This window comes from Plecotus auritus (assembly GCF_963455305.1).
Source record: "Plecotus auritus genome assembly, chromosome: 4".
Taxonomy (NCBI): domain Eukaryota; kingdom Metazoa; phylum Chordata; class Mammalia; order Chiroptera; family Vespertilionidae; genus Plecotus; species Plecotus auritus.
Genome location: NC_137775.1, coordinates 76,862,636 through 76,882,697, shown reverse-complemented (window position 1 = coordinate 76,882,697; position 20,062 = coordinate 76,862,636). Strand labels below are relative to the sequence as shown.

Here is a 20,062-nt window from a genome sequence, read left to right as displayed (position 1 = left end):
ACACCTATTGCACGAATCTTTGTGCAACAGCCCTCTAGTACTATATAAATGTATATCACTAAATTGAATCACTATAAGGTTCTGCTTAGAAATTCTTCCCTTTTATAGGAAACTGGTAAAAAATAAATAATTACAATGGGTCTAGATATTGCAGGTAATATTGATGACCCATGTACTGTATAACTTAATACATATCTAAATTTTGCTATCTATAGGAAATATAAGAAATGACTTATAAAGCAACAAATTTAGTTCATATTCTCAGCACAAAAATGCCATATGGTTCTTTTTTTGGCTAAGACAAATCTTTAAAAATCCAACTTGGTAAAAAAGAGGGACTAAGAAAAAAACAACATACTGTCTCAATCATGGTTTGGTGCTTTCTATATGGTGCAATTTACTTCCCTTCTGGGATCCATCTAGCATCCCTGATAAATGCAGAAGCTCTTGCTTTTTTAGGTTGTAGTAAAATTAAGAAGCCTTACAAAGAAATTGGAATTACCTACCCAATTAACCTTGAGTCATGTGACATTAAACCAGACATTCAAAGACGCAATACTTTTTAACTAGAATGTTCTATCATGGGGGTTGGAGGGTCCATGTCTCATAAAATGCCTGCACTAAGAAGAAATTGTTGAAGTAACTTTCTTGGAAGCCTTCTCTCTTACTGTCAACTCTGAAATAAAACTTTGTCAGGTGCTTCAATCATTTGATTTGTGAACAGGCATAAATAAATTGAAAATAAGCTGTAAGTTATAGGACAATAACACAAAACATAAAACACACAAATCCAAATCCAAACAAAACGCCAGACATTATCTAAGTCTTTAGTAATTGCCATGTGAGGGCAATAGAAATGCAAGAGAACGGATCTAGTATTTGGAAAGTTGCTAATGTTGAGAAGAATGTGTATATATATATATATATATATATATATATATATATATATATATATATAGAGAGAGAGAGAGAGAGAGAGAGAGAGAGAGAGAGAGAGTAGTAGGAATGTGCTCCAGTTATCTAGTGTTAGATAACCATCCCAAACTTAGTTGCCTAAAATAACCATTTTATTATTGTGTGTGAACTCTGTGGGTAAGGGATTTAGACAGAGTACAATGGAGATAACTCGAATCTGCTCCCTGAACCTGGAGCTGCAGGCAGGAAGATTCAAGCAGTTGGTGATCACTCAAATGACTAAAGGCTGATAACATCTGGAGAGCTCTTTACTTGCATGTGTAGTGCCTGGACTGGAGTGACTCAAAGACTGGGTTCAACTGGGACTTCCCACTGGTACATACACAAGGCCTCTCTCTCCATAAACTCTGACCTCCTCCCAGGGCACAGCTCAGAATTGTCAGAATCCCTGCAAGGCAGCTTAGAGTGCCAAAACTGTTCTTGCAAATGAGGCAGAAGTTGCACTGTCTTCCAGCCTAAGCTTAGAAATCATGAAGCAACACCTCCTCTGCAGTCTGTTATAAGCAAGTCGCTGAAACATCCAGATTTAAGGGGAAGAGAATTAGACACTACTTAGCTACCGTTAAGTGAAAGTCAAAGAATTTGCAGCCATCTTTCAAACTGTCACAGAATGTAAAATTTAAATACTTCCAAGACATATCTGGCCTCTTTTTAGATTGGTTATATCTCAATTGAATTTTGGTTGTAATATTTTGGGTGAACAACAGGACAAAAACAGATAGGCTTCCTCTAAAAAAAGAAATCCATTGTAATTCTGATTTATAAAATGTGAAATGTTTAGCAATTTCTCTGTTTTCTTATATTGGATTTTTAATAGCTTAATAAATAAAAATTCCCAACAACATGATGTGAGATAGCTTGATTCTGTGATTCTCTCATTTCACGCCTTGTGGGAAACAAGGGTGCAGCCCAAATAACAAATGACAATGTGAAAAAACTACTGTACTAGTAACATTAAAAAGTATATTTTTGTATACAATCCTGGGTGTATGGATGAGACATAAGTTCTAAAAAGTCTCCCAAAGTAGGTCTTGGTTATTAAAATTAAAATATATTTTTCTAGCTGTGAATAAAATCTGACTAGAGAAAATGCAGGAGGAAGTGGGGAAGGTGAAAAGGAATGTAGAGGTGATAAATGGTGATGGGGAAATAAAATTAAATAAAATATTAAAGTTCTTCAGCTAGCCGAAACCGGTTTGGCTTAGTGGATAGAGCGTCGGCCTGCGGACTGAAAGGTCCCGGGTTCGATTCCGCTCAAGGGCATGTACCTTGGTTGCGGGCACATCCCCAGTGGGAGGTGTGCAGGAGGCAGCTGATCGATGTTTCTCTCTCATCGATGTTTCTAGCTCTCTATCCCTCTCCCTTCCTCTCTGTAAAATATCAATAAAATATATTTTAAAAAAAATAAAGTTCTTCAGCTAAAAGTTAAGTAAAATAAAATATAACTTTCATTCCCAATACATAAAACATTGCTACCTCATGCTCTGTCATTAAAGCTTATGAAGAACTGAGCATGAGTAGATTAAGACTTTTAGTTTTTTCAAAAGTCAAAGCACATTATAGTGAATGACTGTATATAAAATGGTTGAAGATGCTAATGTGAAAAATTATTTCTTACTAATATCATGATATATTTCACTCTTCAACACAAACTTAACTATTTTGATGGTTTGGTCATTTGGAATCCAAATATATCATAGGTTAAAATAATCTTGTATTGGTTCACCATGGAAACACAGGTTTCAGTGTGTCCTCACAAAATATATATATTTATAACAAAATGTTGCTAATGACATCTGCTACTGTTCAAGTGGGCTATGTTACTGTAATTTCTCAGAATTCAGATAAGAGAAACAGAAGAATACAGTAAAAAAACAAAAACAAAAACAAAAGTAAACCCCCTACCTACCTGTAATTTATGATACACTCTTTGTTCTTCACAAATTCAAGCGATAGTTAAGCACAGTATAGTATTACGCTTATTTCTCTGTCTCCGTTTGGAAGCCAAGATGAGTGAGGCAGAAATCTTGAGACAGAAATGTTGATCTACTGGACAGATTATCAGGGACACCGCTAAAATTAAAATCAGAGTGTCTAGGCTCTTGATTTTGTGGGATTACAAATTGCTTTGTTGTTGGGGATATTAAAGAATTGAAGTCTATGTAACCAATCCCAGCCTGAATGACAAGCAGTGAGCACGGCCTCACCCCTCGGGATCTGAGAGACTACCATGCTGTTTGATGTGAGGCATAGCCCAGAAGCCAAATGAGATAGGATGTCTGGTGCAGGGTTCACACTCCCATTGCCCACCAGGCAGCCGCATTACTTTGAAGATTTTGAGCTGATTTTATTGTTGATGAAAATCAATCTTGCCATGGAATCAGAAAGGATTTACTCTAGTTGCCATCACCAAATACATGACATGTTATGAAATAGAAACTGCACTTGTTATTAGCATATCAAAGAGAGAAAGACTTGCCTGGAGAATTATCACACATTGTCAAATAAAACACTACCAAACAGCACTTTGCTTTGAACATATATTTAACTCATATGTTTTAAGACCACATGCCATAATTTCAACCAAGCTTATTAATAGTGTGCCAAAACACTTTTCATTACAAAAACACTTTATTTGCAACGTGGCCATTTGTGATTTCCATTTAAGAACAATAGATAAACATGTAAGAAATATGATTTCATGATTTCCTGCTATTTCCTCATTCTTACCTGGGAATGTTCATCCCTTGTCTGATTTTCTCTAATCTCTCTAACCCTTTTCCTTGGACATAATATGTTTGTTTCTCACTCTTTTCAAAGATAAGACTGTAGCCAGACCAGCATGGCTCAGTGGTTGAGCACTGACTTATGAACCAGGAGGTCACAGTTTGATTCCGGTCAAGGGCACATGCCAGGGTTGTGGCTTGGTCCCAGTAGGAGGCATGCAAGAGGCAGCTGATAGATAATTCTTTCTCATCACTGAAGTTTCTATCTCTCTCTCTCTCCCTTCTTCTCTGAAGTCAATAAAAAATATATTTTGAAAAAAGATAAGATTGTAGAACCACTGTTTCATCTCTTCTTCTTCACCATCTTTGCATCCATATCACTAAAAACAGCAACTCTATCTGAAGCTAAAGTCAGTTACCCCTGAAGAATCCTCAGAAGCTGCTGTTAGAGAAGCCAGCAGATGTGTGGTTATTTAGAACCAGCTGGCCATATGGTGCATAAAGAGCTTAGACTTTAAAGACATTTCTGAACTGCCAGTTAAATTCCTCAGGTATTTTCAAATACTGCCAACATATTGTATATTTTACTTTCTAGTTGTTCTAAGATACCTTTTATCAACACAAATGAAAATTTAGCTACTTTTCAAAAATTCCTAGATGGTTTTAAGTTGAATAGGAGGAGTTCACATATTCTGGGATTTGACCAATTTGAAAATGAACTCATGAATATAAGGTATGCTTTTGCTACGGTGTTATCCTGGATACTACTACATTTTATTTCATTTTTGTTTTCTTTCTTTGCATGTAGAGTTATTCGCTAGGTATAACAAACTAAAAAGAAATGTTTACCCATCACTGCCAAAAACAAAAATCATGAAAAAAACATTCAACTTGTTATAATCTTACTACACCAGAACACTAGAACTATTTTCTATATTATGCAGTTAATTTTATGATGATCTTATAAAAAATCTTAAACTTTGTATTTTTCTAAACATTAAGAAGTCTTATTAGACCTATAAAAACAAAACCAAATGAGTTTATCCTTCTTTCACCTACTAATTCAAATAATTGATAATTTCTTACTCTTTTTAAACAGTGTTAACCAGATCGGGCCCTTTAATTAAGTTCTGTGATGGCTTGAGTCATGTCTAATTCTTATTTTCTATACAGCATAATATTTATCTACAGTTGGTCACATAGCAAATATGTGAGAAATATTTTTGCTCAGTTATTTTGTCCTGACTTAGACAATTATTCAAATATCTCCTTCGAGGTAAAGATCAAATTTATGGCATACATTGTGTAGCATCGCAGCAGTATACCCAGCACAGGAAGCATCTGCATATTTCCTAGAAAGGTGAGCTAAGGCAGTAATTATAAGCAAGGCTATTAATCCAGTTAGTCTGCAAAGGTATCTGACTATGGGGCTTCAGTGCAGGCTGCTGACCCAGGCTTTGCCTGCAGGGGCACAGGAGCACCTGGTATGCTTCAGTGAGTCATTTGTTTATGAATGGATGGATGGATGGATATGTATTTATTGAATACAATTCTGAAAAACAGACTAGCAGTGTGTATTGAGCTCCTTAATGTCTGGTGATATAATCTTCAAACACAACACCACTAACTTATGTAGGCTTGAGCTACCAAGCACCATTCAATTTATACAAGCTGTTTTTCATTTCCTTTTTCAATGAGTTTTGCCTTTGAACAAACAAAAAACAAAAAGAGGAGGTATCCTTTAATCTCAAGACTTACATGATTCATATTGTGTTCATTGAGGCCCTAAAAGTTGGCAAAGATATTTCTCTAAATCTTTCTAGCTCTCACTTTTAATATCTTGGTTTATTCTCCCTCTCTCTATGTGGCATTTATACTTACTTTATATATGGGTAAATATATAATATCATATATGTATTTAAATATATAATACATATGTATTCCACTCATATACATACATATGCATACAACTTCCTACATACATACATGCATACATATAATGGTATGAGATCACAAAAGGGAAGAAAGAAGTCTGAAGACAAAGCCCTGGGTTTGCAGGGCAGGAAGAGGAAGAGGAGCCAGTCATGAGGACTGAGGAAAAAACAATAAAGGATGGATGAGCATTAACTGATTGTAAATAAGCCTTTCAATGAGTTTTGCTATAAAGGTGAGCAAAGAAATAAGGTGGTAGCTAAATGGGAATAAACATAGTTATAAACAAAGATATGACTACAATTGTCATAATAGTTACACAGATGTGGTTACAGGTGAAAATACAGATTCTCCCTTAGAATCTTTGCACCTGGAATTCTGTCTCTCATTTCTGATTTTTCTATGGTTGCTTCCTTTTCATTATGCAGAGTCCTACTTGATCATTGTATCAAAATATTATTCCCACCACAAGTGACCTCTTTTCCCATCCTCTGTTTTATTTTAATCCTATATCATAAAAGGCTAATATGCAAATCAATCCAACGGTGGAACAACCGGTCGCTATGACGTGCACTGACCACCAGGGGGCAGATGCTCAACACAGGAGCTGCCCCCTGGTGGTCAGTGTGCTCCCACAGGGAGCACGCAGCTCAGCCAGAGGGCTCACAGCTGGAGAACTCAGTGGTGGTGGCGGGAGCCTCTCTTGCCTCTGCGCCAGCGCTAAGGACCCCTCAGGGGATGTCCGCCTGCCTGCTTAGGCCCGCTCCCCACTGGTAGTGGGACATCCCCTGAGGGGTCCCAGACTGCAAGAGGGTTCAGGCCAGGCTGAGGGCCCTCCCCCACCCACACATACACAGTGTAAGAGTCATGAACTGGGCTACTAGTCTATAATGATCAATGCCTGAAAGTATAAAATGTGCTTATTCACTTGTTTACTGTCTGCTTCTCCCACTGGAATGTAAGCTCCAAGATGAAAATCATTTTTGTTCCATTTTTACCTCTCAACTAGAATGGTGAATGGCACACAATATTTCTAGTAACTACTTCAATTAATGCATAAATATATGCCTGTGTGGCTGTGTATATACATAAACACATACACACTTCCAGTGCAAAATCCATTGAGTTTTATGTATACATTAGAAAAAGAAAATTATATAAAATATTCCTGCCTGTTTAGGTCATGTTGCAGAGAAGCAAATATCAGCATAGTAATCTAAAAATTACCCATGATTATTTTTTTTTTTATTTTAAAGTGTTTACTAGGGTAAACTTTTACGTACCCATGTGTGTACTTTTATTTCATCTGTGTGTCCAACACCCTTTGCAGTTAAGGTCTTATCTATATTCTAAAGTAATGTATTTTATAGTGTAATACATTATTATTTTTGCTACTGTTATCATTAAATGTTTTTATTTTGTAAAAGAACAATAAAAATACACAAAGCATAGCCAAACGTGATGAATCACCAAAAAATAATCAATGCAAAACAGGACCTTAAATAACGGGTAATATCTGTAATTTAAACTTAATAGAAATTTAATAGAAGTATATTTGCTTCATGCTAAATTTTTAAATATTCATGCCAGTACCTAATATGCTCAGAGGGAAAAGGCATCCAATTTGTAACTAAAATTTCTATTGGTAGTTCATCTCATGGTAAAATTCCTGAACATGCAATGAAACTAAAGCAATCATATTTTTGTGCAAAAAATTAAAATATAAAGTTATCAAGACTGCATTAGAAAATTTACAAAAGCCTAGCCGAAACCGGTTTGGCTCAGTGGATAGAGCGTCGGCCTGCGGACTCAAGGGTCCCGGGTTCGATTTCGGTCAAGGGCATGTACATTGGTTGTGGGCACATCCCTGGTGGGAGGTGTGCAGGAGGCAGCTGATCGATGTTTCTCTCTCATCGATGTTTCTAGCTCTCTATCCCTCTCCCTTCCTCTCTGTAAAATATCAATAAAATATATTTAAAAAAAAAGAAAATTTACAAAAGCCTCCATTAATCAAAAAAGGGGGGATAGTGGGGTAATTTTATGTAAGGAAAAATATCCTATAAGTAAATTACATCTAGAAAATTTTTACTTTACAAAATTAATTTTCATTTGTAATGCTAACAGCAAGACACCCGTGAATAACACATATGGTGTCTAAATGAGACAAAGGAAAATCGTTTGGGCAACAATAAAAAGGATCCCAAATCAATTTTATAGAAAAGATTCCTTTATTAATTTTTGGTCGAGAATATGTTTGTATATTTTCAGAAAACAACTCCAAGACCATGTGGATTCCTGCAACAGAGAGGAATTGACAGGTCTGCTCCAACCATGAAGACAAGAGGAGAAACAGTCCAGAGATGGAAGATGCTGACGACGCCTTGCCACGCTAGCAGTCAGCAGCTGTGCAACGCAGAAGGTTGCCTAGGACCAAACCAGAGAGGGCCGGACCTGCATTGCCACCATGTGCCCACCATCCAGATATCATTGCTGACATGTGCACATAAGGAACTGTTTGACATTGAAACGGGGACTCAGAACTGTTGGACATTGAAATTGGGACTCAAACATTTTTTGTTATTATATGTTTATTTCTAGTCTGCAGAGGCAAGATTTTTTAAATGAAAGAAATGGGGGGAAAAATAGATTCAGAGGCAAAGAAGCATTGAACAGATTGTCAAACTACAGCGGGAAGGCAGGGGAGGTTGCGGGGGGGAGAGGGCTGTAAGAGATCAACCGAAGGACTTGTACGCAAGCATATAAGCGTAACTAATGGATACAAGACACTGGGGGGGGGGGGGGCAGGTAAAGGCATGTACTGGGGGGAAGGGGAGGCCGGGGGGAGGTCAATGGGGGAAAAAAAAAGGAGATATATGTACTACTATTTGTAATACTTCAAACAATTAAAAAAAGTTAATATTATAAAAATACTTTATGAACAGGAAAAAATGTCCAAGTATATACGTAAAAGATATGTATGAAAACCTTTGGATTGGCAAAAATGACTGGGACATTTCCCTGGCCAGTGGACGCTTATAGTTTAAGGAGAAAAACAGAAAATGTCAGTAAAATGTATGACATGAAAATAGAGTAATTAGCCTGTTACAGTTGTTCACGAAAGCCCTACTGGGGAGATGATATCTGATCTAAACTTGAAGAATTTGTTAAAAAGCGAAAACACATAATACCAAGTTGATATTGTAAGAGTGTGAGGTATCTGGAGAAAATATAACAAAAAACAATATCAAAGAATATACAACAAACAGATATAGATTATGGTGTCATTCTGTCCTCATCTATAGAAAATCTAAATAGGTTTTTGGAGGAGGGTAAAAGCTTATAATTGGGGTTACCACTTCTTAAATACTTCTGTTATTTCTTTTACATGTACTCAGAGAAACTATAGGCAGGAGAATTGCCAAGAATGTAGTTACTTTTGCAATTATATACTGTATAGAGTAATCAAAAGTTACTTAAGCCCTAACTGGTTTGGCTCAGTGGATAGAGCATCGGCCTGTGGACTGAAGGGTCCCGGGTTCGATTCCGGTCAAGGGCATGTGCCTGGGTTGTGGGCACATCCCCAGTGCGGGGCGTGCAGGAGGCAGCTGATCGATGTCTCTCTCTCATCGATGTTTCTAACTTTCTATCCCTCACTCTTCCTCTCTGTAAAAACTCAATAAAATATATTGAAAAAAAAAGTTACTTAAAATAAGAGACTAGGGAGAAGCATCCCTTTTGAAATTTATGGAATGGACTATTGATCCTTTCAAACACAGCACTCATTTGGAGAATCTGCCTCAAACTTCACTTTGTCTCTCATTGATCAAAATATAGAATTATTACAATTAAGGTAAAATATGTTATGTATGCAACATGCACCAGCTCTGTGATATTTCTCATTATAAATTCCTTCATTTAAGATGTTCCATTAATATTTAGAAGACACAATTCCTAAGCAGTTGTTTAAGTAATACCCATAGTCACAAAAATATATGAACATTTTATTTTCCATAACATAACAAATTAGAAAAGTATGGCTCAGTCAAATGACCAGGGGTCCTCAAACTACGGCCCGCGGGCCACATGCGGCCTGCCGAGGACATTTATCCAGCCCGCTGGGTGCCGCTGCCTGTCCTGCTTAGCAGCCGACTCATCCCGGGCCCGCAGTGCGCATAGGAATTTGTTCATAGTTTTTTTTTTAAACGATAGTCCGGCCCTCCAACGGTCTGAGAGACAGTGAACTGGCCCCCTGTTTAAAAAGTTTGAGGACCCCTGGAAAATACCATAAAACATCCACCATTTCTCAATGAATTTTAAATGATCCTTTAGGAATACATCCCTAGAAATACTTCTTTTCCAAAGTGTTGAATTCTAACACACGGACAATTGATATCAATTTATAAAATGGAGAAATGATAAAGTTCAGATGTGCAATAAATCATTTCAAACATCAAAGTTGATATATTTCTTAGGCTATTGTTTTTGTGGGGTCAGTTAAGTTGTTTAATATCATTGAAACATTTTTTTTTAAAGTGGAACTCTCTTAGATTGGGAGATAAGTATATAAAATCGCCTCAGGTAAAAAGATCAAAGTGAAATAGAGCAGAGAGATAAAATGAATGTGATTAGGTGACACAGTGGAAGAAAGAAAAGGGATCTGATCAGGGAATTAAAGAAAATAAGCATACACATATAGAAACATCCCACAGAAGATGCCCCCCCCCCCAAAAAAAAATTGATTATAACCTACACCAAGGATTAGAAAGAATAAAGACACAGAATTACATATTCTGAAAAAAGGGCTGATAATTTGTTTTTATGTAAATAGGGGACATATCTGAAAGGCAACAGAGTGGCACCAGAAGGTGAAACTCATAGGAAATGATGGGAGAACCATTGAGATGTGTTTATAAATCTGGCCATCAGTGGTACAGGTAACCTCCTGTATGTGTTAAATATCGAATTCAAAGTTCAGTACCTTTGCTTTGTCTCTCATTGATCCTTTGCCAAGGATAGACATTTTAGCACCTGTTTCTTCCTGTAGCCTCTTCAAGGAGTTTCCTCTTGGTCCAAGCAATTTCCCCACAAAATTGAACTAGGAAACAAAATCAATAGAATGGTGGTTTTAAGACATAGAAGAAGAAGAATTTGCACCAAGAATAATTAAGGGGTTATGTGTATTTCAAACTTCACCGTTGAGAAGAGAGTTATGCTATACACATATACACCATGCACCACACACACACACACACACACACATACACACACACATATAAAGGCACACACAAAAAAATCTATTTCAGACCTCTAATCTGGTGTCTATTTTAAAAGGGATGTCCCTTCCTAAATTAATGCCAAATTAGTAATATGCTAATCTTATCATTTACTATATCAAATAAATAACTCACTTATTTAAGAAAGTAGGGAGAAGCACTATGATTTAAAAAGTTTCTAAAGGCATTTTTACTAATCACATTTGAAATAAATGATTTTAACATGTCTATGCACTTTCAAAATTTCAAAAGTTAATCTTTAAAATTGATGTTTAAAAAAAACTTGATATTAATGTTTGTTAAGCATTGTCCTCTATATTCTATTGCAAATTTCATGATGGATAGAAAAAGAGGTTCACATGTTCTTCAGTCTTACATTCTCTATGTTAAAAAGTTGATTTTAGGATCAGCAAATAAAGGATTTGGATGCATAAGGAAAACTTTAAACACTGCAGATAGAACATATATGCAAAACAGGTTTTCTAAGTGGAACAGTCTGGGGGTGGTCTATCCAATTTGTTTATTCATCCTGAAACATGGTTAAAAACAAGTGAACTAATAGCACTTATCAGAGTATGCTGTTATCTAGTAAAAGGAATATTATCAAACCAAATCACTAGGATAATCAGTAACTGATTTAAGAAATACACAAGGTTTAAAATGTTTCAAAAATAAGTTGGGGCATGAAGGACAAGATAAATAAAATTAACTAAGTGCCTTCTAAATAAAAAATTTTCCACAGTAAGAAATATACTTAATGGTGAGAAGATAATGCATTTCCACTACTTTCAGGGTAAAAAAAGAGGGGGAGGGAGGATGTCTGCTTTCACCACATCTATTCAATACTGTACTGGAGTATAGATTGTGTGCCTATAGGCAAGTAGATAAATTGAACAGTATAAAGTTCAGACAGACCACACGTAAATGGTCAACTGATTTTCAACAGAGATACCAAGGCAATAAATTTGGAAAGTAAAGTGTTTTTACCTAGTAGTGCTACAACAATTGGATATTCAGATGCAAAAAACAAAAACAAAAATGTATGCCTTACTTCACATCTAGGCAATCCTTATTTTGAGATCTATCATAGATCTAAACATAAAAGCCAAAATTATAAAGATTCTAGGGAGAAAGCATACAAGAATGTCATTGCAAACTTAAGCTGGGAAATGTTACCTAACTGGAAATCAAAGAGCACTCACTACAACTTTTGCTGATCCAAAAACCATTAAAAAGTTAAATAGACAAGCCACAGATGGAGAGAAAATACTCCCCGTGCATACATCTGAAAAATGACTAGTATCTAGAATCTATAAAGAACTCCAACAAGTTGATAATTGAACACAAACATGCACATCAGAATTGCTGGAACCAAAAAAAAAAAAAAAAGGTCAAATGTTGATGAGAATGTGGAACTCCTGGAGCAATCACTGTTGGCAGTTAAAAATGACACAACTAACTACTTTGGAAAGAAGTTGGCAGTTATTTATTAATTTAAACAGAAAGCTCCACTATGACCCAGTAATTCCATACGTAAGTATTTAACCAAGAGAAATAAATGCAAATGTTCACAAAATGACTTGCACAAGAATATATATGACATTTTATTCACCGTCCCTTTTAAATTAATAAACCAATGCCCATCCAAAAAAATTAGATCAATAGGTTAATGAACAAACAGAAAAGAAGTAGTCACTGATTGATACAAAGCATGAATGTAACATGTCACCGACATTTATGTCCAATGAAAGAGCCAGATATGAAAGAGTATCTCATGTTAGATTCCATTAATACAAAATTTTAGAGGCAAAAATAATACACATTGTGAGAATTCATAAGAGTGGCTGCCCGTTGAGAACTGAAGTTGGGGTTGAACTGGCTGGAAAGTAGCCTGAGGGAAATGTCTGAGGTGATGAAACTGTTCTCTATTTCATTGAAGGTATAGTACATTTTTGTCAAAATCTCATCAAGCTCCACATTTACCACCTGTGCGTTTCGCTGTATGTAAACAGTACCTCAATTAACAATGAAGAAAAAACAAATTAGAAAGTTGAAAGCTCATATAAATATTTTCAATATATATCATAATGAAATGTCCTACCATGAAATACTAGTCCCAAACAGTTGTATAAAGGAATATCACTAGACCTTTAGGAAATACATTATTCCAATCTATGTAGACTATTTCAGAGAAAGAAGTAGGGAAATTGCCCCAACTCACTTCAGGAGGCCAGCATAACCTTGATACCAAAACCAAATCAGAAAAGGGAATTTATAGGCCAAATCCACTCATGAAACAAAACCTAGTCAACAAAACAGTAGCATAACCAAGGCCTATTGTATACACACACACACACAAACAAAACAAAACACACACACACACACACACACATACACACAAACATGATGTTGGAGTTGTCTTTATCATAGACAGGTACACAGGTAGTTTAAGTTTTATAAACCCCAATTGCAATTTCCTCATTAACAAATTAATGGAAAAAAGGTTAATATTTTATTTGAACAGAAAAATACTTTAATAAAATTCAATCGTTATAAAAAACATTATTTTCAAAATGAGCAAAAGTTTCCTTTACCCAAAAAAAGGTTTCTACTGAAAACCAGTAAGAATAGTATACTTAATTAGTAAAATAATATCAGAAACAAAGTAAAGATTCATCTTCTTGGTGTTCTACTCATCGTTGACAGTTCAAATCATGGAATAAAGTAAATATTATTAGTGTTTGGAAGTAAAAAAACAAGTACCATTTATGGTTTATATAATTAAATACATAAAAAGCTTTAAGTAATTACAGAATTAGTCAAGTAGTTTAGCAAGGTGTTTTATACAAAGTCAATATAAAAAATTCAAGTGTATACCAAAACATATCATTAGCAAAATAATTAAGGATATTATCTAGGACAGCAGTAAAAAGTGAAAATAGACTTCTTAAGAATAAATTTAACTATGTATGTTCACAACTTTTATGGAGATTATCTAAAATATAGAAAATACATTAATAAAGCCATCTAGCCCTATCCGGTTTGGCTCAGTGGATAGAGCGTCGGCCTGTGGACTGAAGGGTCCCAGGTTCGATTCCCGTCGAGGGCATGTACCTGGGTTGCAGGCACATCCCCAGTAAGGGGCGTGCAGGAGGCAGCTGATCGATGTCTCTCTCTCATCGATGTTTCTAACTTTCTATCCCTCTCTCTTCCACTCTGTAAAAAATCAATAAAATATATTTATAAAAAAAAATAAAGCCATCTAATGAATATAAATAAATTGAGATAGGTCATGCTCATGAAATGGAAACCTCACTATTTACATAGATTTCTGGTATTCTCAATTACACCTATAAATTCAAAGCAATTCTAATTACAAACACAATAGGATTTTAATCAATTTATCTATCAACTAAATAGATAAATGTATATGAATGTATATGAAAAGGTGAAAGTCCAAGAATAGCCAAAATATTCCAAAGCAGAAGGATAAGTTAAGGCTATTCCCATCACATACAAGGATTCGTTATAAACTGTGTCAGTTATGAAAGCGTGATAAGTGTAATCCTAAACCTAGGGCATAGACAGACAACAGAACAGTGGAATGCAGAAACAGACTTCTGATGATGTTAAAGTTCTATATGATACAGGTGTCATTACTGGCCACTGAAGCAGAACAATGGCTCTCTACTGATAGCCATGTCCTAATATCCAGAATCTGTAAATATGTTAGCTTGCAAAAGGGACGCTGCAATTGTGATTAAATTAGTTCTGAGATGAAGAGATTATCCTGGATGATCCAGGTGTGCACAACCCGCACATAAATTTAAGAAGGAGGCAGCAGAGTCAGAGGTTGCAGTGATACAATTCTATTTTGGAAGGGCCCAGCCCTGAGCCAAAGAATAAGGGCAGCTTCTAGAAACTGAAAAAGTCAAGGAACAGGTGCTCCCCTGGAGCCTCCAGAGAAATGCGGCCTTACCAACACCCGACTTTAGCCCATCATAACCATTTCAGACTTCTGATCCCTGTAACTGTAAAATAATAAGTGTGTTGTGTTTTAAGCCACTAAGTTGGTGGTGACTGTTACAGCAATAATAAGAAACTGTGAATATGCCAAGAAAAGAAGGACCTGTTCAACACATAGCACAACTGACTATCTATAGTAAGAAAAAGAAAAATATTTCCTTAACTATAATGAAAAATATGTATAGATGAATTATAGACTAAGATGAAAATAGAGGGAAATAATTCCTAACAGTTCTAAAATAAGACATTAAAATCTCCTAACTGTAAAATAAAAGTTCAGTTAAAATGAAGAATATCCATTCATTAAAATACACTACAAAGTAGGTGAAAATATGTTACAAAGTTGGAAACTATTTCTATTACATGTTACTAATATAGCATTAGTTTACAAAAATACATAAAAAACCATAAGAAAAAGACATTCTATGTAGATAAAATTATAAAAATGTCATTTACAAAAGAGCAGAATGGCAAAAGAAAAAAGTTATGAACACTTCAACCTCATTAGAATTTAAACAAAAATCAATTTAAGACCACAATGAAATAGCATTTTACATACACTATGATGGCAGAAATGAAGAAGTCAGAAAGCAAACAATGGACAGAATGTGGATCCATGGAGACTGGTAGACCCTGCTTGTAGGAATGTAAATAGATACAACCATTTTGGTAATGTCTTGCAAATCTGTAAATACATTAAACCTATGTGAATGCAGTGAACCTAGTAAAATCTCTAGAGAAATGTTAGCACATGTACAAGAATATTCAAAGTCTCAATACTTGAAGTGCAAAAATAATTGGGGGGGGGAAATGTCCATCAATTCAAGAATGGTGTGCTGTCAAATGGATACCATACCAACACTTGTTTATGTCTCAAAAACAATTCCCAGATTTTTTTCCACATATTCTTCCTTTTGTGTTGGATTCTGTCAATAACTTAAGGTTGCATGAGAATCGGAAGATGGACAATTGTATTCCATTATTCTTGGCAGGCCCTGGTGGTCAGACTGCTTTACTGACCTCTACATGCCCTCCCACTGTGTGGATGTGGGAGCCCCACAGACCTCTCCATAACCTCCCAGATGTAGGTGCTGGCAGGTTTCAGGCTCAGATCTATACTGCCCATAGGTGGTAACTTTCCTAAAGTCCCGCCCCCCATCTTTCAAAAGTCATGTTAGTCTTGAATTATATATTATAACTATTGGATATAGAGTGGATTGTTTTCTTGAGAAAACCATGACTGGTACAAATAAATAAGTAAATTGTGAAATATCACAGTAGAATAGTATACAGTGACAAACACAAATTACTGATAACTATGAAATATCATTAACAAATCCTAGAAATAAAATTTTGAATGAAAAATTCAAACTCTCGACATATGACACTATTTTTATAAAACACAAAAACAAAAAAAATCAAATACAATTTTACTTGTAAATATAGGACTAAGTAGTAAGTCTAATCCTCAATTAACAGTGGTAATTAACACAAAAGTCAACACCTTCATAACCTCTGGGAAAGAAAAGTAGGGAATGTGATCAAGTGGACTACTATACAGATGGTGTCAAAGTAATAGGCAACATTTAGACTTCAGTTTATCTTAGGGATTCATGAGTATTAGTTTTACTTTGCTTTAGAGTAAAACTACTTTACACTCTACATGAAAATTACACATATTCTTTGAATGCATTAAATATTGCATAACTTTTAAAATAAATCAAAGAGAGCAATTCCATTTGAGTACAATTTTTTCTGAATTTCTCTTTAGTACTCTGTTACAGAAGCTTCTTGCCCCTTTACTGATGGTAACAAACCACCGAATGCAAAAATACCAAAGCAGGCAAAGTGATGTTTCTCCTGGTAACTATGACTCTGAAAGGAAGAGGTAGCATTTCACTCATTTCTGGCTGAGGACAGGTTGTTGACAAAACATATACATGGTCGCTACTCTCAGAAGTTTTTGTGTTCTGTCTTGATTATTATGACATGTTTCTCAAAACTTCTCTTCAACACAGTAGCTTTGTTATTATCAATAACCAATTTGAAAACAAATTGTCTTGAAGCTGTGAGATCTCCTCTTTAATTTTTTCACACTACCTTTTGAAATAGAACAGAAACATCCAAGTAAATAAAGATGCTGCATAGAGATTTACTTTCATAAACTACAGAAAGTATTTTTATGAGTATATAACATTATTTTTAGCAAGCCATCCTTCTTTTAATGTGTTTTCAAAATTTATGAATACTAGTATACAATCTACCATTGGTTTTGCTAATGAGTATGTGTTTATCATAGTTTAAGTTTGCTTAACTGATTTTTTTTTCTAATATCTGGAGGTTTTGGAACCAAAAATGAGGAATGATTCAGAACACCTTTTTTTTTTTTTTTCAGGAAGGATTGGAGATGATTTCTATTTGAGATTTTAAAACATCAAAAGTAATCATGCATTGGTTTATATATTTTTGATGCTGTGCTTAGTTTTTGGAAATTTACTTTAAGATAAACTTTGAAGAGCTAATACAAAAGTTGTTTTAACCAGAGATTTTTTTCTCATCCGCTTTAATCGTATACTCAGTCCCCCTTCAAACAAAGCAATTGACATAATCCCTGACAGGTGATTTCTCAGTTCACAGACAACAGTTGGTGCAAATCTTTTCTTTGAAACAAATCTCTTTTAAACACAGAAAACAACTCATACACTACACAGCAGTGTCTTCAACATTTAACCATAATTTAGTAACTCAGGGATTTCTCAGATTCTTAAGGCTTAATAGAGTTGTCAATGGTAAGGAGTTCTTGCCCTTCTGCTTGCCCCCCGCCACCCCCACTTCACCCCCAAGATAAAAATTAAGAGAAGAAGTAAAACAGATTCAAAAGAAGAGGTTCACAGACAACAAGGTATAGGGAAAGGAGAAAGGGAGGGAGCTTGATGCCTCAAGGGAGCACACACCAAGGAAAAGCATGGCTCCCCAAACTGCTGTTAGGATCTGGCTTATTATGTAGGGCTGGGTTCTTCAAGCACGCACAGAGCAGAGCTCCTGCCTTCCAGGTTCCCACTGTGTGCTGGCATTGAAGGGCATAGGCAGCGTGGAGATCTCTGGACAGTGCCTCAAGAGAAACTTTAAACTTGTCTAGACAAGGCTTAAAAGAATAACTGAAGAACATTCCATTTGTTTAAGAGAAGCTTAGCCTGTCTCAGAATGAAGACCATTGTGTTTTCAGCATGTTAGACATTGCCAAATAATTTGAAAGTATTTTGTCCACGTGTGTATTAAGAAAACTAAATCTGTATGTCAAACCCACTTAGGCTTAAGTTTTGTAGTAACTTTTACATTTAAAAAGTCTTGTGAGCAATTTAATCAGATTTTAGATATTTCTCTAAAAGCAAATATTTGGATTGTGTTGAGTAAAATTAACCAAAATAACACATTTCAATGTACTTTTAAAGCAACAAAACATAATTTGTGACAAAGCAAGGCTTATAAAAATAGTGACATTTGGAAAAAATATTTTGGAGACATTTTTAACACAGAAACCCCAATAACAGTTTAAAATTGGGTGAAAATTTTTCAGTAATATTTGGTATACATATTTCAAAATTTATAAATTCATTCTCTAAGTATTGGATACCCCAGAATATCTTATCTATGATCTCCCATTTCACTATTTTTTCATGATTAACAATATTTCATCAATGTATGTATGAAAACCAACCCCCCCTTTTTTTTTTACACCTTTCACTTTTCTGGTCAAATGTTTATAAACTAATTCCAGCAACTCTGTTCCTTCTCAAATAGGAGAGGTTTCACTACACTGACTTTTCTTTGCAGGGGCACTAGGGTTACATCTGCTTTGCGATTAGAGGGCAGTGTGACCACGAGGGCCACTTATGAAGAATCTGTGATGGTCTCTGCTGAGGGCTCATCTCATTTTCCCTCTTTCATATGACACAACTGGACTTAAACCCCCTCATTTCCTGATCCTAAAATACCTCTTGCCCTCATGTTGATACTATTGGAACACTATTTCCATTTCCATCCTATTCCTGATTTGGGGAATGAATCCCTTTCTTGGTCAGTGGAGATTCATAGAGCTGCTGTTCTGCACTTTGGGAATTCAACAATAAATCAACTTTTAGTATTGTACCCTTGTGTTTGTTGCTGTTAAAACAAAGTAAAGTGCCCTAGCTGGTTAGGCTCAGTGGATAGAGCATTGGCCTGAGGACTGAAGGGTCCTGGGTTCGCTTCCGCTCAAGGGCACATGCCTGGGTTGTGGGCCCAAGCCCCAGTTAGGGGTGTGCAGGAGGCAGCCGATCAATGATTCTCTCTCATCATTAATGTTTCTATCTCTCCCTCTCCCTTCCTCTCTGAAATCAATAAAAATATATCTTAAAAAACAACAACAAAGTAAACCAATTTTGGGCAGATTGTTCAAAGAGAGACCACTGTTGCAGATCAAAAAAATATTCTTCTTGTATAAGTAGACAGGACAAGACAACACTTTAGGTTCTCATCTCAGCAATCATCGAACATTTAGAATTTATACAGGATTCTATCAAAGAAAATCACTTTCAATTTAACAAAATTGACAAGGATGAGTATTCAAGAAACTAGGGAAACATAAAAATGTTTTTAAATTAGCCATTAGATATAATATTAATAGATTGTCATAAACTAAATTTTATTCAAAAAATAAATATATTATCAGGGATGGAATGAATTCAGTTTTTTACTAAACACAACGGTTTAGCCTATAACTTGTGAAATGTATGAGGATACAAAGTGAACCAGACATAAATGCTTCTTTCAGGAAATGTACACTGCTGTGAAAGAAAAAGGGGATGTACATAAACTGTTAGAATAAAAAAACAACAATGATATGTCATAACGGAAGTACAAAATAAGTGCTACAAGAATTCAATGAAAGGAAAAAATGGCTTCCACATGGGAAAGTTAGAAGGTTGGTTGACCCTTGATCAGGGAGGTAAGAACTGGGCATAGGAAAAGACAGGAGCATAAAAAAGGCAGAATGAAAAACATGCAGTGGAATTGGGTGGAAATAAAAATGGGAGAGCCAGTCAGAAGTTGTTTGGTGTAACCTGATAATGATGATAGGAGCATAAAGTA

General features: G+C 35.5%; 1 protein-coding gene across 2 annotated transcripts in view; it reads right to left on the bottom strand.

Annotated features, from left to right (window-relative positions):
* KHDRBS2 (KH RNA binding domain containing, signal transduction associated 2) overlaps window positions 1-20,062 on the bottom strand; it is a 554,124-nt gene that overhangs the window by 368,770 nt on the left and 165,292 nt on the right. For both annotated transcript variants that reach the window (XM_080667042.1, XM_080667043.1), the window contains exon 3: window positions 10,612-10,728. In XM_080667042.1, coding sequence (XP_080523168.1) covers window positions 10,612-10,728 — 117 coding nt within the window. The remainder of the gene's footprint in view (window positions 1-10,611; window positions 10,729-20,062) is intronic.